Source organism: Hypanus sabinus, chromosome 8 (genome assembly GCF_030144855.1).
Source record: "Hypanus sabinus isolate sHypSab1 chromosome 8, sHypSab1.hap1, whole genome shotgun sequence".
Lineage (NCBI taxonomy): Eukaryota > Metazoa > Chordata > Chondrichthyes > Myliobatiformes > Dasyatidae > Hypanus > Hypanus sabinus.
This window is the reverse complement of record NC_082713.1, coordinates 27,068,306-27,095,682: the sequence shown is the minus strand read 5'-3', so window position 1 is coordinate 27,095,682 and position 27,377 is coordinate 27,068,306. Positions and strand designations below refer to the sequence as shown.

Here is a 27,377-nt window from a genome sequence, read left to right as displayed (position 1 = left end):
ACATTATACTGCTGTGTACATACATCTACTGATTCCTCTGGACACATCTTCTGTGATATTCCTGGAATCATTGGGTGTTTTGGGTCTTTCAACATCATCCACCGTCCTCCAGGTGACCCATCCGGGGCTGATCAGACCCCAGCTTGTGTCCAGATGGCTAGCTACACATGACTCCATGGCTCCCCTCTCTTGAGCCTGAGCCATCTTGAGGCCCTCTCTGCTGTATGGCTCTCCTCTTCCTCGCTCCCTCAATGCCCAAATTGCTGAAGGCTCTGGCTAAGGAACGGGCTGCAAATTCCCTCCATCCAGCCTCCACTGGGAGGCACCTCGCTCTCCATCCAACCTGCTGGCAGTTGCTGACCGATCCTGCATACTTGGAGGGCTTCCTTTCAAAGGTACTATCAAAGGTATTTGACACTAAGGAGCTGTTTGAACTGATGGAGAGAGATAAAAATTTTAGCCCTAGCGAATTTTGGTTGGAAAATGATTTTGCAGATGGGGAATGGTTGTTAGAGAGAAAGAGACGGTGGCTGGAGAGAGGTGAATTTTATTGAGGTAGATAAAATTGAGGTCTAAATGGAATGAATAAGACAGATCTATTCATTTACCAAAGTGGTCTATAACTGCTGATTATTAGATTTAAGTTTAGGAAACTTGATTTACTCAAAGAGGACTGGGGAGGGCTGGATCCTGCTTTTGTAATTTGGCTAAATTGAAAAATCCTTGTTACCATTTTAAGAAGCAAAAATATCTGGTTTAGCTTTTATTAGAATTCTACTAGAATAGAGAAGTTGGATAGTGAATGGCTTTCTTTGCTTATCCGGTATTTGGCCTTTAAGGAAATAGGAAATGAGTAAAGGACCAAGTACGTCTTACTACATTTACAAAAACCTTTGATGAGACCACACCTGGAGTGTTGTGTGAGTTGTATCTTTACCCAAGTATTTTCTGGTCATAAAGGAAGTGCGGCAAAGGTTCACCAGACTGATGAGGACTGCAGTATAAGCGGAGATTAAGTCATCTAGATTTTTATTCACTAGAGCTTAAAAGAATGAGAGGGGATTTAACTGAATTTTACAAAATTTTGATATGGCTAGACATGCTGAATGTGGGAAGGATGTTTCCCCTGGCTGGGATGTCTAGAATGAGGGGTCAAGTCTCAGGTTACAGAGCAAAAGATGTAGGACAAAAATGAGGGGGGATAAAATCTTGCACACACAATGATGAACCTGTAGTATTTGCTACTACAGAGCTGTCAATGCCATGTGCTAAATCATTTTAATTGTAATCAGTTTTACTCTCTCTGATGTACGTCATGAAGTTTGTTGTTTTGTGGTAATACATTAACAAATTGCTACAAATTACAATAAGAAATACATAAAAATTAGTGCAAAAACAGAGCAAAATAGTGAGGTAGTGTTTATGAACTCTTCAAAAATCTGATGGCAGGATGGAAAAAGATGCTCCTAAACCTTGAGTGTGCATACTCAAGCTCCCGTACTTCCTCTAATAATCCTTGAGAAGAGGACATGTCCGGATGGTGAGGATCTTTAATGAGGGATGCCGCTGATTTGAGGCACTGCCTTTTGAAGGTATCTTCAGTGATAGGGAGGCTAGTGCTTATGATGGAACTGACTTTATCTAAAGCCTCTGTAGCCTTCTTTGATACTGTGTATTGGAGCCTCCATACCAGTCAGTGATGCAACCAGTTGGAATACTGTCTATGGTACATCTGTAGAAATTTGCTAAAGACTTTGACACATCAAATCTTCTCAAATTCCAAGTGAAATACAGCTGCTGGTGTGCCCTCTTCATAACTGTACTGTGTTGGGCCATGACAATAATTGTATTATTGTCTGGGATGATGATGCCAAAGTCGTGGTTAAATAAATTTCTAGATGAAAAATGCATTAAGTGATATGGGAAGAGAGTGAAAATGCAATATTACTGATGAGCATTCATTTACATTCACATTTGCAGGGCAGTGTCAAAGAGCTGAATGACCCAATCCTGTCTTTTTATATAACATGGATTTGATGGGTTGAGTGGCCTCATACTGTAACTATAATTTGAAGTATTTTCACTGGGGTTAACATTAATTTGTTCAATGTGTTGATTAATTAACCAGTGCTTATAGTGATAAACAGTACTTTGCTATACATCTGGCAATAGGTTGTTTTGCTTCACAACATAATTAATCTACAGCTGTTCTGTATTTCAGACATTAGAAGCTTGATTCCTGGCAGTATTACTTTGGGGATGTAATTTGTCTGGGATAGATTGTTCTTAGTAATTAATACCATGCACATGTGGGTGAAATTATAGGGTTAATATTGTAACATAGCAGGTTAAATATATTTTTCTTTTAAATTTGATTTTTATGCAGAGGTAAAGATAAGAGGATAATTTGCTCAATTTGAAAAATTAGGTTGTATTTTCTGATTTAAATTATCAATTGAAGAGTGGAACATTTAAAGCTACACTGATTAAAGACACCAATTTACAAAGCCATATTAGAAATAGTATTATGGTTCCAATGGAAGTCTGATTGTGAAGTATAAAACATTAAGACTAGAGCCTTATTTTCACTGGCTGTCCCTAAGGCTGTCAATATAAATGGCAAATGTTTTGTTTGTCCTGACCTAATGTTGCAACTTGTGTACATTATTTTGTGCTGTATCAGTAACAGCAGAGAGGTAAATCTCTGCATATTAAGAGCTGGAAGTACAAATCCTGATTTATTTACAGATTTTTTGCTTTTTTTAAAAAGTAGCATGATTCTTTCTTTCTTTCTTTTTCAATCTTTTTATTAAATTTCATATATATATAAAAAAAAACAAAGCATGATAATGAATAGATTACAAATTCAATAAACTTGAAATTACATTAGTAATAGGATAATAATATCCTATTAAACATCATTCAACAAAAGGTACATAAATCAATCAAGTCTATATAAAAATATATGAAAAAAAAATAATCATCAAAAGAGAAAAAAAAATTGAAAATATATAGAAGAAAATATATATTGAAAAAAAATACTAAACTAAACTAACATGGGCAATAATAACAGTTTATAAGTATGTGATAGTGTCAAGAAAAAACTCCGGAACTCCATACCTGAACAAGAATAAGTAGAGAAAAGGATCTGAAATAGGCCAAATTAATTCATATGAAAATGTCGAATGAACGGTCCCCAGGTTTCCTCAAATTTAATTGAAGAATCAAAAATAGTGCTTCTAATTTTTTCCAAACTCAGATAGGAAATAGTTTGAGAGAACCACTGAGATGTGGTAGGAGGATTTACTTCTTTCCAGTTTTGTAATATAGACCTTCTGGCAATTAATGTTACAAAAGCAATCATTCGTCTGATTGAAGGGGAAAACTGATTACCATCTTCATTTGGTATACCGAAAATTGCAGTAATAAAATGGGGTTGTAAATCGATATTCCATACTGAGGAAATGACATCAAAAATGTCCTTCCAATAGTTATGTAAAGTGGGACATGCCCAAAACATGTGGGTCAATGAAGCCACTTCTAAGTGACATCTGTCACATTGAGGATTGATATACGAGTAGAATCGAGCAAGCTTATCTTTAGACATATAAGCTCTATGTACAATTTTAAATTGTATTAAAGCATGTTTAGCACAAATAGAAGAGGAATTAACCATTTGTAAAATTTTTTCCCATTTATCTGTTGATATATTATATCGAAGTTCTTTTTCCCATTCTTGTTTAATTCTATCCGATATTTCTGGCTGTATCTTCATAATCATGTTATAAATAAAAGCTACTAATCCCTTCTGGCAAGGATTAAAGGTAAAAATCAAATCTGAAAAATCCAATGGAGTTGAATTGGGAAAAGATGGGAGAATTTTATGTAAGAAATTTCTAATTTGTAAGTATCTAAAGAAATTAGATTTAGGTCATTTAAATTTGTTAGAAAGTTGATCAAAAGACATCAAAGTACCTTCAAAAAAAAGATCACGAAAACATTTTATACCTTTCCTTTTCCATATGCTAAAAGCTTGATCTGTCAATGAAGGTTTGAAAAAAAAATTAAATAAAATAGGGCTGTCCAGAACAAAGTTTTTCAGATTAAAAAATTTACGAAATTGAAACCAAATTCGTAGTGTATGTTTGACAACAGGGTTAGATATCTGTTTATTGAATTTAACTAAATCAACAGGAAGAAAAGAACCAAGAACGGAGAATAGAGAATATCCCTTTACCTCACTACATTTCAAATTTACCCACTGTGGACACAATGGTGAGTCCAAATCTAGTTTCCAATACGTTAGGTTACGAATATTATTCGCCCAATAATAAAATCTAAAGTTAGGTAAAGCTAGACCACCATCTTTTTTAGATTTTTGTAATTGCCTTTTGCTTAACCTAGGGTTTTTATTTTGCCACACAAATGAGGAAATTTTTGAATCAATGTTATCAAAAAAAGATTTAGGAATAAAAATTGGTAAAGCTTGAAATAAATATAAAAATTTCGGTAAAATCATCATTTTAATAGCATTAATCCGACCAACTAATGATAAAAATAAGGGAGACCACCTTGTAGTAAGTTGTTGAATTTGATGAAGCATAGGTAAAAAATTCAGTCCAAATAAATCTTTATATTTCTTGGTGATTTTTATACCTAAATAGATAAAGTTATCAGTAACAACTTTAAATGGCATCCTGTCATTCAATAAGGTTTGCGCGTTTAAGGGGAATAATTCACTCTTATCTAAGTTTAATTTATAACCAGAAAAACTACCAAATTGAGCCAACAAGGATAAAATAGCAGGAATAGACCTATTAGGATCAGAAATATATAGCAGCAAATCATCAGCATAAAGTGATAATTTGTATAACTTCTCATTACGGATGATACCAAAAATATTAGGAGACTCACGAATAGCAATGGCTAAGGGTTCTAATGCAATATTAAATAATAAAGGACTTAAAGGACAACCTTGTCTCGTACCACGAGATAATTGAAAAAAAGAGGATCTATAATTATTTGTAAGAACAGAAGCAACAGGTTTAAGTAGCATGATTCTGAAGGCAAAATATTTAAAGAAAATTTTGGTTACAGCAGAAATTGTTGCTGCATCTGAATGTTTTTTATGGGTTATTTTAAAATGGCAGGTTCTATTAGCGTTATTTCAATTTTACAGAAAACAAATTGAGTCCTGCAGGTTTCACTATAAGGAAGAGTCTGAAACTGAGCATTTCATCAACTAAAGCACAGCAATAGCCCATTCGGTTACTGATTTACCTCTACAAGTTCTTAAAACATTATTGTGCATGTTTAGAAATAATGCAGGGTGTTGGACTAAGCATGAATAGACTCCACTGAGGGGCAACAAAGCTGAGAGATGAAATGATATCGTTGGACTTGAGAGCAATGCTTCTATAATGTATAAGTCGGGATGAATTTAGTGAATGGAAAGAGGCATTTACAGTCAACATTAATTTTAAAGAACTGAAAATTTTACTTAGTTGGCTTGAGGAGACCTGTATAAAGGAATTACCCAAGTATGGGTTTTTCCAAAATATTTAGTGAAGTTAGGAAAATGAAGGCGCCTTTATTGAAGTAAGCATAGATAGCTAAGTAAATGAGGGCATTTGCATTGGCTAAATAGAGTGGAGGTAAGTGCATATTGATTCAGATGAATGGGCAGAAAGGTACTTTCATAAACATGAGAAATTCTGCAGAAGGTGGAAATCCAAAGCAACACACACAAAATGTTGGAGGAACTCAGCAGGTCAGGCAATATCTGTGGAAATGAATTGTCAGCATTTCTGGCTGAGACCCTTCTTTGGGACTTCAGGAAAGGTAGTTTACTGTTGAAGATTATATAATAGTACATCTTGAAAGGAAATAGTTAAAAAAGTATATGCTATGAATGCCAAAATGCAGGGATGCTTGCTTTTCATTGCTGGGTGGAGGCAAACTGTGGAAGGTGGGATTGAAGAAAAATGGTCTCCTTCAGTACCCTGGGCTCTTTGATCTCTGTTCATTTTAGTTTCTTAGTTTCGTTTTGGCCTTTTATTTTCTCTGCAGGTTACAATATAAATTAAAATATAAGCCTTTGTTTTAAAGTCAAACTACAATTTTAAGAAGTATTAAGTTGAATTCTTGGTGGCCACTTGTAGATGAATGTACTAGAACAGTTGTGTTTCTATAGATGCAGCTAATTATGAAACAAATGGTTAAGTACTACCAAAATTCAACTGGATAATCTGTTTCGACACTGACCATGACCTTCAGAGTACAACTGAAAACTAAGATCAGTATCAGAATCAGAGTTAATATCACCGGCATATGTCGTCAAATTTGTTAACTTTACGACAGCAGTACAATGAAATACATGATAAATATATAGAGAAAAAAAACTGTTACATTATGTGTGTGTGTGTGTATAGATTAGATATATATTATATAAAATAATTAAGTTAAAATAAGTAGTGCAGAATAGCTGAAATAAAAAAAGTGGGTTCACTGTCTGTTTAGAAATTGGATGGCAGAGGGGAAGAAGCTGTTCCTGGATCACTGAATGTGTGCCTTCAGGCTTCTGTACCTCCATCCCAATAGTAACAGTTTGAAGAGGGCATGTCCTGGGCAGTGGGGTCCTTTAATGATTGATGCTGCCTTCCAGTGGCACTGCTTCTTGAAAATGTGTTGAATACTGTGGAGGCTAATATCCATGATGGAGCTGACTAATTTTACCTGAGATCAGAAAAAGCTGATTAAGCTAGCTTTTGTTCTTCATTTGAGGATTTAGCAAGAACTGGTTCATAATTATGAATACAAAAAATATTATTCTGTTCACAATTAAATTGTAGGTGATGGGAAGTGGTACAGAAACATCGATTACTATCGAATGGATGGATCCACAAGTGCACAAACAAGGAAAAAGTGGGCTGAAGAGTTCAATGATGTAACAAATGTCAGGTATTAAAATCCAAAAAGATTTTTTTGACATTAAAAACCTGCCAGCAACTGGTTCATTTTTACAGATGTATAAATTAAAATGATAGAAATGTTAAAATGATCCTCAATAGTTCTTCAGAAACTTTAATTATTGTTCACTGATTACAGAGTACTTAAATTAATTGTATTACTTAAGAATGCATATTTAATAGATTTGGATAGCTCAATAATTCAAATGTGTTTGTCTAGAGCACTAGAGGTTGAGGGGTGATCTGCTAATATTGGAGGGTAATAAGTGGGTACATGGTTTCTGTTTTTTCCCGGGATGGAAATGTCAAAGAACTGGAGGTCATAGGTTTAAAGAGCAAGGGGAAAAGTTAAAGGAGATTTGTAAGACAAGTGTTTTACACAGTGTGATAGATGCCAGGAATGAGGTACTGGGGAGGTGGTAGAAACAGATACAACAGCAATATCTAAGAGGCATTTAGATGTCACATTAACAGGCAAGAAAGGAGGGATGTGGGCAGATAGAATTTGGTATCGTGGTGATGCAGATATAGAGAGCTGAAGGGCCTGTACTGTACTTTTCTATAAGAATGAGCATTGTTAAAACAACATGCTGAACCTGTTCAAATCGCACTTGGGTAAACAGTTTGAATAGCTGATGCTTATTTTAGTTATATAGCATGCCTTAAGCCCAACTCGCCCTTGCCAACAAATGTGCCTTCCTGAAAACAGTCTCACTTGCTTACATTTGCCACATATCCCTTATAAATCATATCCATGAACCTATTCAAAAGTCTTTTAAATGTTTATGATTATATCCACTTCTACCCCTTCCCCTGATAAACTCGTTCCATTTTATTCACCACCAAGCTTTTTGTTTCTATTATGTATAGCAGTAGTTATGCTTTGTAAATGACAATACATATGATTAAACTACTCATTCCTATGTACTTAGTTGAAGATTTGAATTGGGTTTATATTTTTTTCCCTCTCCCTTCTAGTGATGTTCCAAAGGGGTTGGTGTTGGGACCAATTCTTCTCATGTTGTATATCAGTGATTTAGATGACAGAATAGATGGCTTTGTTGCCAAGTTTGCAGGTGATAGGAAGATTGGTGGAAGGGCAGGTAGTGTTGAGGAAGGATTAGGCTGCAGAAGGATTAGGAGAATGGGCAAGAAAGTGACAAATGAAATATAATGTTGGAAAATGTATGGTGATGCATTTTGGTAGCAGAAATAAATGTACAGGTTATTTTCTAAAATGGGGAGAAGATCCGAAGATCTGAGATAAAAAAGGACATGGGATTCCTTATGTAGAACACCCTAAAGGTTAACTTGCTGGTTGTCAGTGGTAAGGAAGGCAACATTAGCATTCATCTCAAGAGGTCTAGAATACAAGAGCTGAGGCTTTATAAGCCACTGGTGAGACCTCATCTTGAGTATTGTAAACAGTTTTGGGCCTCTCATCTAAGAAAGGATGTGCTGGAATTGACAGGGTTCTAAGGAGGTTCACAAGGATAATTCCCAGAATAAAAGGAATATCATACTAGGAACGTTTGATGGTTCTAGGTCTGTACTTGCTGGAATTCAGAAGGATGAGAGGGGATCTCTTTGAAACCTTTTGAATGTTGAAAGGCCTAGACAGAGTAGATGTGGAAAAGATGTTTCCCATGGTGGGGGAGAATAGGACAAGAAGGCACAGCCTCAAGATAGAGGGACGTCCATTTAAAACAGAGATGCGGAGAAATTTCTTTAGCCAGAAGGTGGTGAATTTGTGACCACAGGCAGCTGTGAAGACCTGGTCGTTGGGTGTACTTAAGGCGAGATTGATTCTTGATCGGACACAACATCAAAGGTTATGGGGAGGGGGGCTGAGGAAGGGACAATAGGATTCAACCATGATTGAATGGCAGAGCAGACTCGATGGGCCAAGTAGCCTAATTCTGCTCCTATGACTTATGATCTTAACTTCTTATTAAAATTTTTGTTTCGTTACTCTTGACTTCTTGAAATTTAACATCTCTGTGCAATCATTTCCTACAGAGGCCGTCTATTCATCATTTCCACAAAAGCTGGTTCACTGGGGATTAATCTTGTGGCTGCCAACCGTGTCATAATTTTTGATGCCTCTTGGAATCCATCTTACGATATCCAGAGCATCTTTCGTGTGTATCGTTTTGGACAGATAAAGCCCGTCTTTGTGTACAGATTCTTGGCTCAGGTAAAAAATTATATATATTTTAAAGATTGTTTGAATAGAAATTATTGCATACAAATTCTTGAAAGATTAAATAATTTGATGATGATCAGAAGCTTTGATACTTTCCTAGTTTTTCCATAAAAATGAGTGCAAGGAGAGCTTTCCTTTTTTAATGTTTCAATATTGAGGAACTTTGTATCATCAGAAACACGAGCACACTGAAGGAACCTAGCAGGTCAGACAGCATCTATGAAAAGAATAAACAGTTGCCATTTTGAGCCAAGAGCTTTTATCATGAGTCTTGAAGAGAGTCTTGGCTTGAAATGTCGACTATTTATCCAACTCCATATCTGCTGCCGGACCTTCCAAGTTCTAGTATTTTATGTGTATTGCTCTGGATTTCCAGAATCTGCATTTGATGCAAATAGATGAAAAATTAGATTGTCGTTCTTTCCTCTGTGTATTTAGAATTAAATGAATTTAAATCTTTGTGTAGGTACATTAGTATTTTCCGATAAGGTATTCTTAAAATTTGATTTAAGTTTTTTTTCCTCCCCATGTTTCATTTTTAAAATTTTCCTTCATTTTTCCTTTTATTGGGCTCCCTACTTGGGTATTCTTAGTGTAATATGTAGGTTATGAAATACTACCCTCAACCTAAATAGAAAATAGTATAGAGTAGTGCTTTCAACCTTGAAATAGAAAATACAGGTAAATCAAGAGTAAAGTAATCCTAAGTTTCACTATTAGATTCAGCTGGTAACTGTTTAACTTTGGCAAAGTTGAATTAGCTTTAGCTTACTTCCCTTATGAAATTGGCATAGGGGAGTCTTGCTAAATTTGAAGTAATTTATGTTGAAGATTGAGTACTACTGCAAGTGATGTATTTTTAGGTTTTATGCGCTTCCAGGCATTTAGAAGGAATTTATTTTCTGGAGCTTATTTGCTTCTTTTTTGATTGTATCCAAATAACAGCAGAAAGCAGTGTGAAGGGGTTGAACATGATTTCCTCGTACTTTTAAATTCCACATTTTGAATACTTCTTAAATAATGCCTATATCGAGGTTCTTAAGTAGGCAAACAAGAGTAGAAAAAGTAATTTACATTCTTTGTTTTTTTTTAATTTGTGTATTTATGTGAAATGTTATACTTCTGTGCAGTTGCAGTATGTTAAGGAAGAATTTTCATCCTAAAATTATTAGCACATCTGTTTTAAAAAAAATGCCTGAAATATTTGTGGCAGTGCATTTTAATTGTTTGTTTCTCAGCATCCTCCTATTCAGTTGTATTTAATTTCTGGGTACCATGGGTAAATAAATTTATAATGAAACATGCTGTTGATTCTTTTAGTAAAATATCTTTGTAATGATTTGCTTCTCAAAGCAAACTGTTTCATTGTATTCTACAACTATACCGCTTTACCACATGTGATCCATCAATTAGCTGTGATTTGAACTAGCTGTAACTAATGGAAGCAGGACTTGACTCCATGAGTAAGATATTTTGTAAATGGTGTCAGACAATAGCTACTGTTCTGAGAAGCATTTGAAAGACCTGAAGGGAAGTGCATTCAAATTCCAGCATCTGGCTGGTTTGTTTAACCCTTGCAGGAACTTAATTCAAAAGTGACTTTGGAGTAATTGTCACACATCACACTTGCTACTGATGCTCTTTGATATTTTGATTGGCTAAATATGGCAGAAGTGAATTTGTGATGTGTAACAGAGTGCATTCAGCACACACACTCCATACTCATGTGCATTTACACGTGCGCAATCATTCCCTAGTCATTCTGCTGTTGTTGCACTGAGTGTCTGCACTTCAGCTTCTCCCTGGTTTATTCTTATAATGGGTCCTAACCCAAGCTGATGCGCTCAGGGTGACTTTATGGTGCCTTTCCTGCCATACATGGTGGAATACTCCATTTCTTTAGTAATGGGGATATGTAATTATGTACATGTTGTTTGCATACCATATTTAAGGTAGATACTTTTATTTTGTAATATGATTGTAACTACATTATGGGGTGCTTCATATTCCAATTCATGTGAGGTCTTAAGTTAACCTTGTTGATAACTAAAGATGGTATGTCCTTGGGTTGAATAAAAAGGGGTTCATTGCCCTCGTTGATTGAGAGATAAGGGCTGTGAGGAGTCCACACTGGACAAAAGTAGTGTGGAGCTATTATGGCATTTTCTGGAAGATAACTTTTTGTAGATATTGGCAGTTTTTTTGCTATTTTCGCTAATTTTATATGTTTGATTTTTGATAAACATCCTTGCACTAATTTTATTTCTTTGTATTTCTTTTGTACCCATGTATTTCATAGGTTTATTGAAAGCATACCAACCTCTGGGTAAATAGCTTCTGCGATCACATCCCAATTGTGTGTTATAGATTCCTCCATCTTGTTCAAACCTGCTCATTTCACTTCTTAGTATTTGGGGTCACTGAGAGGCTCAGGGACAAAGTCAAAGAGAACACATCATTGACACAACTTCTAAACAAGCAGCTGTTCTCTCTCATGAGTCTGTGCATCTTTAAGTGCCATCTGTTACTGAAGCACTCTATTCTTAGCTGTGTTGAAGCGGGATGAACTCTAGCATCTCTCTTCAGAATTTGTGCTCTTCCAGAGTACTTAATTTTGTTGCATTGAGAAGGAGCACTTAAACTGGCCGTGCTGGACCTCTTCCATGTTCTCGGTGACATCCTTGACGCCGCTCTTGGAACTCTTGCTGGGTTTACTGGGCTCCTTGACTTTCTTGCTTTTATTCGGCATCCTGCTGTATTCGCTCCCCGGTCTCTACTTCCCTTTGTCCACTCGAGCTTTTCACTGCCCAGTGACCAAAGAAAATAATGGCTGAAGTTGCTTAGCACTTTAGTGCAAGGGTGTTTATTACATGTGTCAAAAATCAAACTTACAAAAATTAGTAAAAATAGCAAAAAAAAACTGCCAATATCTACAAAATATACCTTCCAGAAAATGCTGTAATAGCTCCATACTACTTTTGTCCAGCATGGACTCCTCACTGCCCCTACCTCTCACTCACTGAGGGCAATGAACCCCTTTTTATTCAAATCTAGGACATGACCATCTTTAGTTACCAACAAAGCTAACTTAAGACCACACAGGAATTGGAATATGATGCACCCCACAATGTACTTACAAAATATATACACATTAAATACAAACAATATATACACATTTCTACATCCCCATTACTAAAGAAATTGAATATTCTGCTATGTATGGCAGGAAAGGCACCATGAAGCCAACCCGAGCACATCAACCTGGTTTAGGACCCATTATGAGAACATACTGGGGAAGCCATTGAAGTGTGTATAACCAGCGCACTGACAGCAGAATAACAAGGCAATGTTTGTATGGGTAAACGCGACTGTGAAAAGTGTGAGTTTACCTAGTACTCTCCATCACATAATGTATTGCAGTTGAAATCCTACATGTGATTATTTTCTCTAAGGCTGCTCAATCAAATAAGTAAAGCAAAATCTTTACTGATAAGTCAATTTTGCTATCAGGTGTACTGTGGAGGGCTTGCGCTTAGAGAGTATTTGAAGAAAACATAAAGTTCTATATTGCTTTTAAATACAGGGAACCATGGAGGAAAAGATTTATGATCGTCAAGTAACAAAACAGTCACTTTCATTCCGTGTAGTCGACCAGCAACAGATTGAACGTCACTTCACAATGAATGAGTTGACTGAACTCTACACCTTTGAACCAGATCAGCTAGATGATCCAAACTCTGAAAAGAAGAAGAAAAGAGATACTCCTGTTTTGCCCAAGGTTTGCTCCTTTATTTGTATCAATGTTCATCAATAAATATTTTTCATATTTACATTTCACTCTCAAATAGGAAATCTTGATCAAGAATTTCACTTTCATCTTATTATCTATCATTGACAGCAAGGTGCTTCTGGAGCAGAGGTTCTTAATCTTTTTTTTTCATGCCATGAACCCCAACCAGTAAGCGAGAGGTCCATGGAGCCCAGGTTGGGAACCCGTGATCTAGAGTGATGAGCTAGAAGAGAGAACAGTGGAAAATGAAGACGGGGTGGTCAAAGTAACTTTGCAATAGAGGTAGAGGGAATGGTAGCCAAGGAAGAAGAGAGACACACGGTTAGGGGAAAGAAAAGATTAGACTGAAAGTAAAATGATGAGAAATATAAAGGTTTCTTGGTGTTGGAAATATCCATAGAAGAGCAAAGAAAAGGGAAGATGAAGTGGATGAAAATGAGAAAAGCAGAAGATTGAAGATGAAAAGTAAGGAAATTGCCAGTGAAATGAGTACAATTCAGACCAGGGTTGGTGAGATTAAATGAAATGGATGAGAAGCAACAACATACTGGTTGGAAATTATTCTGGTGGCTGAATTAGATGAAAAGAAGCAGGGTTGGATGGAAATGGAGAAGAATGATGTAAGGTTTGCAGAATCTTTCTTGTGGGAGATGTGCCGCCAGGCGTTTTTAATAGTTGACAGCTTGAGATTACTCTTTGGCACCAGGGCTGAAAAACCAATCCACTGTTTGGTTGGATAATAGCTGCCATCATGCTATGTTGGTTAGGTCACCCTTAAGTGCTACAATTGATGTCTGTGCATTATGCCAGATGTTTTACTGAGAATGGTGTACTTCAGATGTATTATAAATATCGTAAATTTAAATTGATATTAACCATTATGCTTCTGTTAAGTCTATTGTCAAATGGCAGTTCAGATCAAGGATTAAAAATATAATTTAAATACTTTATATTTTAGAAATAATAGTATAAGTTTTGTGGACTTCCTGCAATGTTCAGCTGTTGGTACTAAAATCCTGCTGTTTGTGCTTTCAACTGAAGATAAAACGTTTGGCACTTCATCTGTAAATATTGTAAATTATTATTACATTGTCATACAGGTATTTTGCAGTTAGTAAATATAACTTGCAATAGCAAAAGTTTTAAATTGAGTAGTGTTTGTAATCAACCATTGGCTTATGGCAAGATCTTAAATTGTAAAAAGGTTTTCAGAAAAGTGGCCTTTGTGAAGAAATTTCAGAGTGAAAGCCGCCTTGTTGCTGCATTTTACATAGTTTATATTTTTAGTTTATGTGCATTTATTTATTTAGCAATACTATGCGGATTAGGCCTTCCAGCCCTTCAGGCCATGCTGCCCCAACAACGCCACAATCCCGATTAATCACAGCCTAATCTCAGGACAATTAACAGTGACTACCTACCTGCTACGTCTTTGGACTGTGCAAGGTAACCAGAGGACCTGGAGAAAATCCACGGGCAGGGTGTATAGAGACTCCTTACAGAATAGAACTTCAAACTACAGAATTCCCCAAGCTGTAATACTGCCACACTAACTATTACATTACTGTGTTGTCACAGTTTGACCACAGTATTCTTTTCCCACTTAAATCAGAACATGTTGTTTATTATGCTAACATTTACGATTATTATTATCCTGTTGCATTCAATGTATAGCACCAAACTTGGGGAAAGCACCTCACCAAGTTTAGAATCTGGAATGCAGGGCAGGAATTAGCCTTTTGGCCATGATGGCTCTGCCGGCCATGATGCCATTTAAACTGCACTTCTGCCTCCATATGGTCTGTAACTTCATTCCCTGTCTGTTCATAGGATGTCTGAGTGCCTCTTAAATATTGTTGTGTTCTTCCAATGCTCCCTCGACAACAGTTTTGTCTAAATTTTTTAAATCTCTGATAATTCTTTTTGCATTTTGGGAGGACAAATCTGGGTAGGACTTGCACAGTGAATGATAGGACACTGAGGTGTGTGGTAGAACAAAAGGATTGCTCACCAGGTAGATAATGACATAAAGAGAGCTTTTGGCATGTTGCCTTCATAAATATGGACATTGAGTACAGGAGTTTGGATATTATGTTGAAGTTGTATGTTGGTGAGACCAAATTTAGAGTATTGTGTGTAGTTCGGGTCACTTACCTTAAGGAGATGTGTCAGGAAGGTTGAAAGATAAAAATTTACAAGCATGTTCCCAGGACTTGAGGTCTGGAATTACATGGATAAGTTGGAAAGATTAGGATTGTATTCCCTGGAGCACAGAAGATTGAGTGGAAACCTTGTGAATTTATACAAAATTATATAGGGTATAGATAGAGTAAATACATGCATGCTTTTTCTCCTTGGGGTGGGTACAGCTGGAACAAGATGTCTTAGGGTGAAAGATGAAATATTTAAGGGGAATCTGTGGGGTATCTTATTCAGTCAAAGGGTGGTGCAAATGTGGAATGATCTGCCAGTGGAAGTGGTAAGTATCGGTTCAATTGTAACATTTAAGTGAAGTTTGAATAGATAAATGGATGAGAAGGTATGGAGGTCTGTGGTTGGAGACCTAACTAGGCAGAAAGCCAGGCCAGCATAGATTGCATGATTTCTGCGTTGTAGTGCTCTATGACTCTATTTACTTAAGAGATTTGAATGGAGTGACTGGCAAATTTACTTTTGAAAATGTCATAACAGTGTGAATGAAAACTTGACTTTAAAACAGTATTCAAAATTTTAAGTGACACTTTTTTGGATTCTTAAATTGCTGTTAGTTTCTTGTAAGTTAGAATATTCAGTAGAACTACCTGTTAGTACACCACAGAACAGAGAATAAAGATGTAATTATGCTGCTGGATTTGATACAAAACAGTTTCAGGTGTGGATCATTGTAAGTGTTGATGTAATTCAGAAATTGATTCCAATCTGACTCCCAATCTTAGTAATACTTGGAGATATGAAAAGCACATCTGGTCTCCCCATACTGTTTGAATTTGTACCAATTAATTTGTTGGTGACTTCATAAATTCCTTTTGAAATTGGCTTTGTGTTGTGAAAATGTTTGTATCTTTTGAGTTCTCTGAACATGATAAATGAGCTATGCAGAAAACAAGAGTTCCAAGCTTGTATCAAAACTCCAATATGAATCAACTTTGTTGCTATCTGTGGTGCAATTTTTGTGATACTGGAGTATAGTTCCAGTTAACTAGCTAGCTGCCTTGATTTTTTCAAATTAACTAAAACATCTGAAAAGATGAAAATATTTCACAAAAATTCCCCCCTCACGTATTACCAAGAACTGAGGAAAGCTCTCAGAGACAGTTTCCCTGCAATTTCCTCAGCATCACATAATTTATACAGTGCTCAATAAAAATTGAAAACTCTGGAGACCTCACTTCATTGATACAAACTGTCACTGTCTTGAAGGATCTGCTCTGCTATTAAATAAAAACAAGACCACGATCAACCAAAACACAATGGTTGATTATGAGCAATTCTTTTGATGCATGTGTCAAGTTCAAAAGTGGATTTGGGTTGGGCTAGCCAGATTCTGAGTAATTGGCATGAGGTAGCCACTTTATTTGATAGGAGTGAAACCCAATGTGGTCTTCTGCTGCTGTGGCCTTTCCTCTTCAAGATTTGATTTGCTGTGCTTTCAGAGATATTTTTCTGCACACCACTTGTAATAAGTGGTTACTGTTGAGTTACTGTGATCTTCTTGTCAGCTTGAACCAGTCTGGCCATTCTCTGACCTTTCGATAACAAGGTGTTTTCACCCACAGCACTGCCACTTGTTGGATTTTTTTGCATCATTCTCTGTAAACTCTAGAGTCTATTGTAGTGGTCGTCAACCAGTCGATCACGATCGACCGGTTGATCTTTGAGACTTTCCCAGTAGATCCCGGAAAAAATTTTAAATGGGCACCAGGCAGAAAAGACAGGAAGTAAAACCCGGAAACAACCTCTCCCCACAAACAGCTCTCCACAGCGGGAGCACCGCTACATCACCATTACCCTAATTGGCATCAACCTATCTTTATAATGCAGACATCCCACCTCTCCCAGAAGTTCCGGGAGTCTCCCGCATAGTGATAGCGGCACCCTGACGCCTGCAAATTATATACAATATCCTGGAAATCGATTTTTTTTTAAGAGACAGTGAAAGAGAGAGTGCACCATGGCAGTGTTCCAAGAAAAAAGAAAATATAAAACGTACTTCACCCCAGACTACACTAAAGTGTACCCCTGCTTAATAGGGATCAAAAATAATGACAGTGCTGTTCGCTGCACTGATTGCAACAGTGACTTTTCTATTGCCCATGGTGGGTTAAAATGTAAAAGACACTTTGAGATGAGTTTAACAGGTGTCATTCGTTCATTATCATAGCTAACGTTATTTAAAGTAGCTGGCTAGCTGCTAAGGAGCTACTCGATTGCAGACATCCCACCTCTCCCGGGAGTCTTCCGCAAATTGATGGTGCTACCTCCCTGAAATGAGTTTTTGCAGGGTGGGATGTCTGATAATGCTCACATTACAACACTTCTCCCCCTTTAAATTCCAACGTTCCCCAAATGTAAAAGAACTGGGAAACAAAAAACAGTGGTGTCATTAGCTTGCGTACCCCTGAAACTTATACTAGTGTCTCAGTAACAGTTTACCAACGTAAAACACTTGAAAAACGTGGCAGGTTCAACATTCAGTCTAACAAAGGAAACTGTCCATTCAAATATTCAGTCTGTCAGGAGGTTTGTGAGGGCACTATGCTGCAAAAGATGAAAATGATTAAATCTAAATGCAGGAGCTGTCTTACTGACAGACACCTCACAGACTGTCTCAGACTGGCTGTCTGTAGTTATGATCCAAATTTCAGCGAACTTGCAGAAAGTATTCAGCCCCAGTCATCACACTGAGTGCAACAGTCAATTTTTATACATTTATTTTTCATGTTGAAATAAAATTAAATAATGAAACATAGAATTAGAGGTGTTGTAATACGAGCATTATAAAAACAAGTAATACCAATTAAGATAATGGTAATGTAGCAGCACTCCTGCTATGGAAAGCCGCCTGCAAAGAGAGACTGCTTCCGGGGCTGTGGGGTTCCACTTCTGGTCCCTTCTGCCCGGTGCACATGCATGTGCCTAAACAATTTAGTAGGTCGATCTTGCCTTTCACCATGGCTGAGGTAGTGGATCTTGGGCTTAAAAAGGTTAGCGAACATTAATCTACTGTGTAGGAAATTTCCAGGAGATCGGCAGTTTCTGAAATAGTCAAACCACCCTATCTGGCACCAACAAACATTCCATGGTCAAAGTCAGATCACATTTTTTCCCCATTCTGATATTTGTTCTGAACAACAATTGAACCTCTTGACAATGCTGTGAAAGCCAAGTCTTTCAGTGTATCTAAAGTGGAAGTTGAAAACTTCTTGATTAGTCAGTGTGTTAAAGGTTACGAGGGTGATGAGAAGGCAAAGAGAATGGGGTTGAGACAGAGAATAAATCAGCCATGATGGAATGGTGGAACAGAATGGGCTGAATGGCCTAATTCTGCTCCTATGTATTCTGGTCTTGTGTCTGCATGCTTTTGTGCACTGAGTTGCTGACACATGATTGGCTAATTAGATATTTGCATTAGCAAGCAGGTGTACCTAATAAAGTGGCTACTAAGTGTATTTACAAAGAGCAAGTACAGCTCAACCTAACCAAGGTTCAAAGATGCACGAATGTAACTATCTCATTGAATATTCCAGCACTGCTGAAAAGAATTTTCACACACTCTTAAATCAAAATTAGGGGGTTTTCTGGTTGAGGCCATTTTAAGTATGTACTAAATCTGTGTAATGTAGGGAATGATGGGGATGCGGTATGAGTTTTATGACAGCACCTGAATTGCTATTTTTTTAAATTTTGATTTAAGGATTATATTTAAGTAAAATCAAGGCACCAACAGAAATATGCTTGACAGGAAGATCTTTAAGAACTTTGATTTACAAGATGTTAAGGTGAAAGGTTGAATAAGATGAATAATATAATTTTGGGGAAAATATTTGCAACTGTCATTCTAAAATAATGATAAATAGACATAGATGTTTAACAAATACAAATCTAAGGATGGAAAGAATAAAAGTAAAGACTTTTTTGGTATTTGATGGTGATGTAATTGTTAAGACAAAGCTGTTAATAAACTTCCAAATGCCTTCTCCAGGATAAATGAAATATGATTTAACATATGAACTAGAAGTTATCAGTTGATCAGATAACTTAAGCTATTATATTCTTTTTTATTGCATACAACTTTAAGGAGCTACTGCTCAAATAACAGCTAGTATAAAGCTGTCAGTGCTTTATGATCAAACATTAAGCACTTTATGGGATGGGAACATTACCAGTTTGTGTCAGCCACATCAGTGGGTTTGGCATTGCATTTGAGTCAGACTAGATAAGGATATTTATGTACCATATGACCATCTGGTCACCTCATGGTCACTGTAACTAAGACAATCTTTTGTTTAAATTCCAGAGTTGATTTAATTTAAATTACGTAACTTGAATTAATCTGATACCAGTACCAGATTCGCAGTCATCTACCATATGCAATATTTAGATATGTACAGTGGAGTAGAACTAATTGGGATACATCGGAACCACTACATTTTGGCCCAAATAAGCAGCTATCCTAGTTAGGTGGTTTCGTGGAAATAGTTTAAGTATAAAAAAGACAAAATTGATTTGCAAATTATGTATTTAAATGAAATACAGAACAAATTAGAGCACTACTGCAGTATTATAGAACTGTGTATTAGTTTGTAATACTTATCAATGGTGGAATTAATCAGCTTCATGTTTTCTTTACTGTAAATGAACAAAATCAGTGCAGACACCTAGTAAAGGTAACGGACTTCCTTCGCACGATACTATTGACAATTGGATTCTCCAAATCTTAATTTTCACTGTAACATTCCAAGATGATTTGTCGATACCTTCAAATTCTTTGTAGTTTCTAACTTGTTGAAGTAATGAAATAGTTTCATTTTTCACTTTTCAACCCTGAATGCTTGAAACCAGTGAGCAAAACATTTCTGAATTGTCTTCCTGCTTATTTCTCACCGACTATCAGTTGACAAAAATCACTGCTTTTGAACGCAAAACTGATGCTATTCAAAAACTGTTCGCCACAAGGATGGTTGTGTGTGTAAGGACCATAGAAGTGTATGCAAATGATGCTAGTTAAAAACTTCGGCAACAGACTCCTGTCAGACTCCTTAAGGCAACAGACTCCTTAAGCAGCACAGTGTTTCAAATAAATGGAGGGAATCCCAGCTATTTTGTCGTTTAGCTTTCGTTCTTTCAGAGTTGTCCCAAATAAGTGGTTGTTTTGATTAACCGATGGCCCAATTAACTGGAATCCACTAATAACCTATGAGCTTACATCAGTCAGTCCACTTCAGGCTGGGGGGGGGGGGAGAAAATACCAGAGGAAAGTGATTTGTAGTATATCGAAGTGGATGCTTTTACTCTTGACAGTATCTGAAGGCAGTTAAGAAAGTGGCTGAAAGGAAAACTGAGTGAAATTGTATGTGAAGGCAGATCCTATCACTGTAGTCAGTGTTAAAATGTCTGCATCGGATGATGGAGAGATTCTGAAGATGGCAATGCAATGGAGGTAAGATAAGTTGTTGTGAAACCTGCTTCAGGACTCTCCATTTGTCATGAGTTTGATGGTTATGGAATATGAAAGGTTGAAGCTCCAACTTCTAGTCAATCAGTTGGTTTTGAAATATGAAAGAACCATGATATTTATCCCATTGTGTTTCATGTATTAACTCAGAAATACTGTGTGCTCATGTTTAAAAACCATAAACCTCATACATGTGTTATTTATTGTAGTATTAATAACTCATTGTGAACTTGCTGCTCTTGGATCCAGCTCAAAGATTAGAAGTTTTTGCCTCACTCTGAACTTATGAGTATATCTAGAAATCTGCTGTGTCAGGGAAGGGAAAAAACAGCTCTTGTTTGCATGGATAATTGTAGCACCACATTGCTGATCATAATAGCACTGATCAGATTGATCTAACCTGGATGTATCCTGGTAATTGGAGAACAAAGTGGCCATGTAACATATACCTCAGTTTTCCAACAGTGATCTCATTGTTTCATGTCACTGGCAATTTATAATCACTAATAGCAAATAGAACAGTATAGCTGAGGTAATTCTTTGTTGTTTAGATCATGATGGTTGATAATTTTAATTTGCAGCAAAGTAATAGTGATTATAGTTGGAGAGCTTTGAATAATATCAGTATGATTTATCTTAATGAACAATGTATCTCAAGTTCACAATTCCATAACATGCATTAGTATGGTAGAAAATTGTCACTGAATTGAAGCAGATGGAAGCTCATTGACTTGTGAAATTTCATTATTTGTTTACTGGAGCTGGGGTTTATAAGGCTTGTGTAAATTATTATGGAGTTCTGCTGGGTGGGAGGTCCAGAGAAATAAGTCTTACGATTTCCTTCTCATGTTGACAAGTTTTATTGTCTGACCCTGGTTGTACTGGGTCAAAGTCATAAAACTGATCAACCTGAAGGAAATCATATGGCAGAGGAAATGCCTTCAAGGTCCAAATATCTAAATTTTAATTTAATATTAAGTTTAAGTTCAAGGCAAAAGTGTATGTAGATGATTCGTGATAGTTGAGCAGGTCAAGCAGTATTTGCACGTGTTTTGGGTATGGGGAGAGGATTGTCAACTATTCAAGTTAGAACCCTGCATCAGGGCTTTAACCTCCTCTTCCAGAACCAACCCCCACCCTCCCCCCACCACAGATGATAATTGCCTACTGAGTTCCTCCAACCAATCTGATTTTTTGCTCCATATTCCAGTGTCTGTAGCACCGACAAATCAAATAAACAATTGATGTACACTGGAAGTAATCCTGATGTCAGTTTTAGAAATTGGCAAGAAATCGAACATTGTCTGTCTAGCAGAATCCATTGGAATTCTTTCACATGGAATGACGCTACTTAGGTGTCATATGAATGCAATAACCAAAGCAGAAGCAGGAATAGCCCATTTTTGACACTTGTGGCTGCTCCACCATTTACTAATATCATGACTAATTCACCACATTCTTGCTTCGACTAGATACCTCCAAATTTCTGTAACATCTAAAATCTGTGTCCATTCTGTCAGTGTACTTTGACTTCCTGAAATGTCAAGTGAAGAAATAAGGTTGTGAGAAGTAACAAATTCTACTGGGCAAGTTGGACTGATGAGCTTTATAGTGGGGTATGGTCAAGTGTTTACTGTTTTGTTGCTGAAAATTGGATCATAATGTATTCAAGTTTACTCATAATACAGTGCTGGGGTTGGTGAGGGGTGCAAAGTGATTGAAAGGGAATATAGAAAGTTTATTCACAAGAAATATTTGTTAATTGGAGATCAACAATTAAATGTAAGCTTTAAGAAAGATTTGATGTTCATGTGAATAAGTCACAATGGTAGTGTGCAGGTATAAAGCATAGGAAAACAAATGTTAGAGTCATGGAATGGTAGATAGTACAGCACAAAAATGGGCTCTTTGGTCCATCTAGTCTATGCCCAATCCATTTAAACTGCCTACTCCCATCAACCTGCACTGGGTCCATGGCCCTCCATACCTGTACCATCCATATACCAGTCCAAACTTATCTTAAGTGTTAAAATAGAGCTTGCATGAACCACTTGTGCTGGCAGCTCATTCCACATTCTCATGGCCCTTTGAGTGAAGAAAATTCCCCTCTGGTTGTAGTCCCACCCAACCTCAGTGGAAAAATCTTATTCTAAGCAGAACAAGTGCTCCATCTGCCCTTACACTTCCTCCCTCACCACCATTCGGGCCCCAGACAATCCTTCCAAGTGAGGTGACATTTCACCTGTGAGTCTGCTGGTGTGGTATACTGTGTCCGGTGCTCCTGATGTAGCCTTCTATATATTGGTAAGACCCGATGCTGACTGCGAGACTGTTTCACTGAACACCTGCGCTCTGTCCGCCAGAGGAACCAGGATCTCCTCATGGCCGCACATTTTAATTCCACGTCCCTTTACCATTCGGATATGACAATCCATGGCCTCCTCTACTGTCAAGATGAAGCCATGTTCAGGTTGGAGGAACAACACCTTATATTCTGTCTGGGTAGCCTCCAACCTGATGGCATGAACACTGATTTCTCTAATTTCCATTAATGCCCCTCCTCCCCTTCTTACCCCATCCCTGATTTATTTATTTCCCCCCCCCCTTTTTTTTTCTCTCTCTGCCCATCACTCTTTGCCTGTTCTCCATCTCCCTCTGGTGTTCTCCTCCCCCTTTCTCCCTAGGCCTCCCATCCCATGATCCTTTCCCTTCTCCAGGTCTGCATCCCTTTTGCCAATCACCTTTCCAGCTCTTAGCTTCACCCCACCCCTTCCTGACTTTTCTAACTTCCATTAATGCCCCTCCTCCCCTTCTTACCCCATCCGTAATTTTTAATTTTTTTTTCTCTCTTTTCCTCTCACGGTAACTCCTGGCCTGTTCTCCATCTTCCTTTGGTGCTCCCCTCCCCTTTCTTTCTTCCAAGGCTTTCCATCCTATGATACTTCCCCTCCTTCAGCCTTGTACCCCTTTTGCTAATCAACTTCCCAGCTCTTAGCTTCATCCCCTCCCTCTTCTGTCTTCTCCTATCATTTTGAGTCATCCCCCTCCCAATTTCAAATCCCTTACTATCTCTTTTTTCCGTTAGTCCTGACGAAGGGTGTCAACCCGAAACATCAATTGTACTTCTTCCTATAGATGCTGCCTGGCCTGCTGCATTTCACCAGCATTTTGTGTGTGTTGCTGGAAAAAGCTTGCCTGCTTTTAACCTATCTATATCTATATCCCTTAAAATTTTGTATATCTCTGTCAGATCCCCTCTCAATCTTCTATGTTCAAGGGAATAAAGCCCTAACCTATTTGAACTTTCCTTTTAATTCAGGTTCTCCAGACCCAACAACATCCGTGTAAATTTCCTCTTAATAATGCTGTGGGGGCCAAGTCATTGAGTATATTTATTGGGGAGGTTGAAAAAATCTTGATTAGTCAGGGTGTCAAAGGTTTAGAGGGTGGTGGAAGGCAGGAGTATGGGATCGAGGGGGATAATAAATCCCACTGCATGTTGGGCTAAGGTGAGACCACACTTATGCGGTTTATATGCAGTTTCAAACTTTATCTGAGGAAGAATAACCTTTCCTGGCAGTTCAACAGTTTTTCTCACATGATAAAACTGAGAAAGTGAGTAGATTGGGCATATTCTGTGGTTCTCAGAAGAATGAGTTCATCTAAAGATGAATCCACAGATGCTGATTAAGTGGATGCTGAGAATTACTTTCTATAATGAGAAAGTCTAGAACGATGGCCATTGTTTCAAATCAAACGGACACCAATTTTGTGTCTGTGATCAGAGTAATTTCTTCTGTTGGTGGTGTCTAAACTTTGGACTAAACTACCTTGTGCAGTTGTGAATGTTTCGTCTATGAGTACGCTCATAACTGAGAAGTTTTTTTTGAAATCTAACAGAGAGATTAAGCAAGCACTGTAGCATTGCTGCTAGAGTTAGTGTCCACAGCTCCAGCAACCAAGTTCAGTCCTGATCTTTAGTGTTCTCTTTGTGGAGTTTCCATGTTCTTGCGTGGATTTCTACTGGCTCTCAAAGATTCTTGCCATGGCCCAGATTTTTAAATGGAGATTAACAATTGATTGTAAGTTTTTAGGGAGATTAAATGTGGTTCACAATGATTAATTGACTATTATAAATTGCCTCCAGTGTAGGGGAGTGGTATAAAAATACCGTTAAGGTGAGGGGTTGGCATGAGAGTTGATTTTAATGTAGGGAAAATAAGTTATTGGGTTAATTACTATGGATGGATGGGTTTATACTGGGCTGAATAGCATCCTTTGCTGTGAGAAGATTTGGGAAACAAGATTGATTTTGAAAAGTTTTGATAATTTTTGGGCTGTTGTCTGGTCCAAGTTGCATGGCCTACGACTCCTGCAGGTTTTGTGTCTGCAGGCACCTTTTGAATGTTGTCTACTTTGTCTATTATATATCCACATATAATTTCCTGCACATTTTAAATTATAAACAAAGATGTTAGCTAATAAGGATAGCGACTAATTTGTCGTTAAAATTTAGAAAATCAAATTGAGTGTTTACTAAGCTGAAAAGGCTAGAAGCATCAATTTCTCTGTATTTAAAGTTATCCAGAAACAATTGAGATTTTATTCCACATTGTGAGTTGTAGATGTTGCCTGCTTTTAATACCCATAAAAACTAGATTTGGCAGAACTATTTAATTTGTTTTCCATCTTAAGCAAAGTTGTATTAACTAAAGACACAAAATTCTCTACATTTCAGAAATACAGGGGAAAGAATAAATGAGAGTTGGTCTTGGGCAATAATGCTATAGATGCCTGCTTATTCTCTCCACATGATACTGGCAGTTTCATTTCACTGTTTCTCAAAAGCATGGGTCCAGTGAGCATTGGCTTTCAATGATAATCTCAGCAAAGAAAAATTCACACTTATCCTTGGCTATTGTGAAGAAATCAAGTAAAATGATTATGAAGTTTGTGTTTTGCCTCAAATAATTTCTTATAAATTTATTGTTTTATGGTGTTATTAATTAATTCCTTGATTAAGTCTGCTGAAACTTCTGTTAAGTTTCAACAAAATGATTTGCTTTGATTTAACATGGCAGTGGGATATTGGAATTCAGGGGATTTTTAGTTTTATTTTGCCTTCTAAATATTTACAAAAAATTGATGTTTGAATGTGTGGTTTAAACTCTGATTAAATTTTCAGTCAGTGTAAATTGTAAAGCCTAATTACTATATTGATACCATGAATGACCCGTTATTTTGGTTTTGTGAAGAGAGTGCAGTGTTCTCATCTCTGACATTTCACGCAGTATAAACAATTCGTATTTCTTGAAAAAAGTGGCATACAGCTCTGAAGTGATGTAATAATTGCATATATATTTGAAGGAGCTTTCACTTTTCATCACCCCCATCCAGAGTATGAGAAAGCTTGGACAAAAAAAAACAAACTAGCATAGTTGGATGTAATCTGAACCAGATTTCATGACAATATTGGCAGAGTAGGCAGGTATTGTGTTGCACAATGTTGATTTTGTCTCCAGAGGTGTTAGTATGGGTACATAAAGAAATTCCTGCGAAGTGTTTATTTTTATAATTGCATACATTTTCCTGTACATGCAGTGACCATTACAAACAAATTTATGTTTCCTACCAAGGCATTAATTGTTTTGCAAGTGGGTAAAATTGTCAGAATATCTGAAACTTCATTAATTCACTTGACAGAGTATTGCACACTTTCAGATTATCATTTGTGTAGCCACTCAGTGATGTGGAGTGGGCATTTTTGATATCAATGCTGAAACTTATTTGTCAGCCATTCTTGGGACGCAGTTTATTGGCTCAAATCTTTTTGGTAGATGAAAGCAAATTCAGGACCATTGCATATGTGCTGCCAAACTTGGAAAACATTGAACCGGGGAAGATTTGAGATCATTTGTCTGCATGCAATGGGATGAAAGGAAGCAAAGTTACTATTTTATTTCAATTTAGTTAAATAGTCTTAATTATGTTTCAGTGTTTTGGATTTTCTTATTTTGAATAGATTTTAAAATGTTATTGAATGTCAGAGATATTTAAATACTGGTAAATAACCCTCAGCTTTGATAGCAGGCCAAATTGGCTAGAGCTTTGCAACCTGCCAACCCTTTTCTCATGTTCATTGTGCAATTGAAGTTGAAACTCAAGACATAATCAGAATCAAGGAGACAGTGGGCTTTTGAAGCTCTCCACATTTGGAGGTCATGGGCCACAGGCCAAGCCAATAAGATATATTGACCCATGTGAAGTCTTCAGGACAAATTGAGTTTGAAGTGGGGATTTCCTCTATAAAGGCTTTTTTTAGAATTACTTTTGAACATTCTTCGCTTTATGGGAAATAAATAGACTACTGGTTGACCAAAATTGATCACTGTGAGCTAAGATAGATTGAAACTGTCTTGTCTGGCAGTCATAGAAAATCCAGACCACAGAAATTGCCCCTATCACCATCCTCTGAGCAGAAGTTCATTTTGCAAATAGACTAAGCTGTGTAAGGGTTTTTATAATTATCGATGACCTGAAGTTTCTGTAAGTTAAAAATGCTGTTGGCTGAGGTAGCAAAAGTTGCACTGATATGTTAATTAGCTGCCAATTAATACAGACTTTGGTTAATTTTAAAGTGTGGTTAGAATTTATTAGTATGGTTCTGAACTACAGATTTAAAGCATCCCCAGTTACGGGAGTTGCCAGACCAAAGGGTTTCAACCTGCAATAGGACTG

At 37.0% G+C, this 27,377-nt stretch overlaps 1 protein-coding gene across 4 annotated transcripts in view; it reads left to right on the top strand.

The window, feature by feature from the left end:
* The window catches only part of atrx (ATRX chromatin remodeler), a 193,945-nt gene that overhangs the window by 147,257 nt on the left and 19,311 nt on the right, over positions 1 to 27,377 (top strand). For all 4 annotated transcript variants that reach the window (XM_059976858.1, XM_059976855.1, XM_059976859.1 and 1 more), the window contains 3 exons: positions 6,852 to 6,960; positions 8,988 to 9,165; positions 12,758 to 12,952. In XM_059976858.1, the coding sequence (XP_059832841.1) occupies positions 6,852 to 6,960; positions 8,988 to 9,165; positions 12,758 to 12,952 (482 nt within the window). The remainder of the gene's footprint in view (positions 1 to 6,851; positions 6,961 to 8,987; positions 9,166 to 12,757; positions 12,953 to 27,377) is intronic.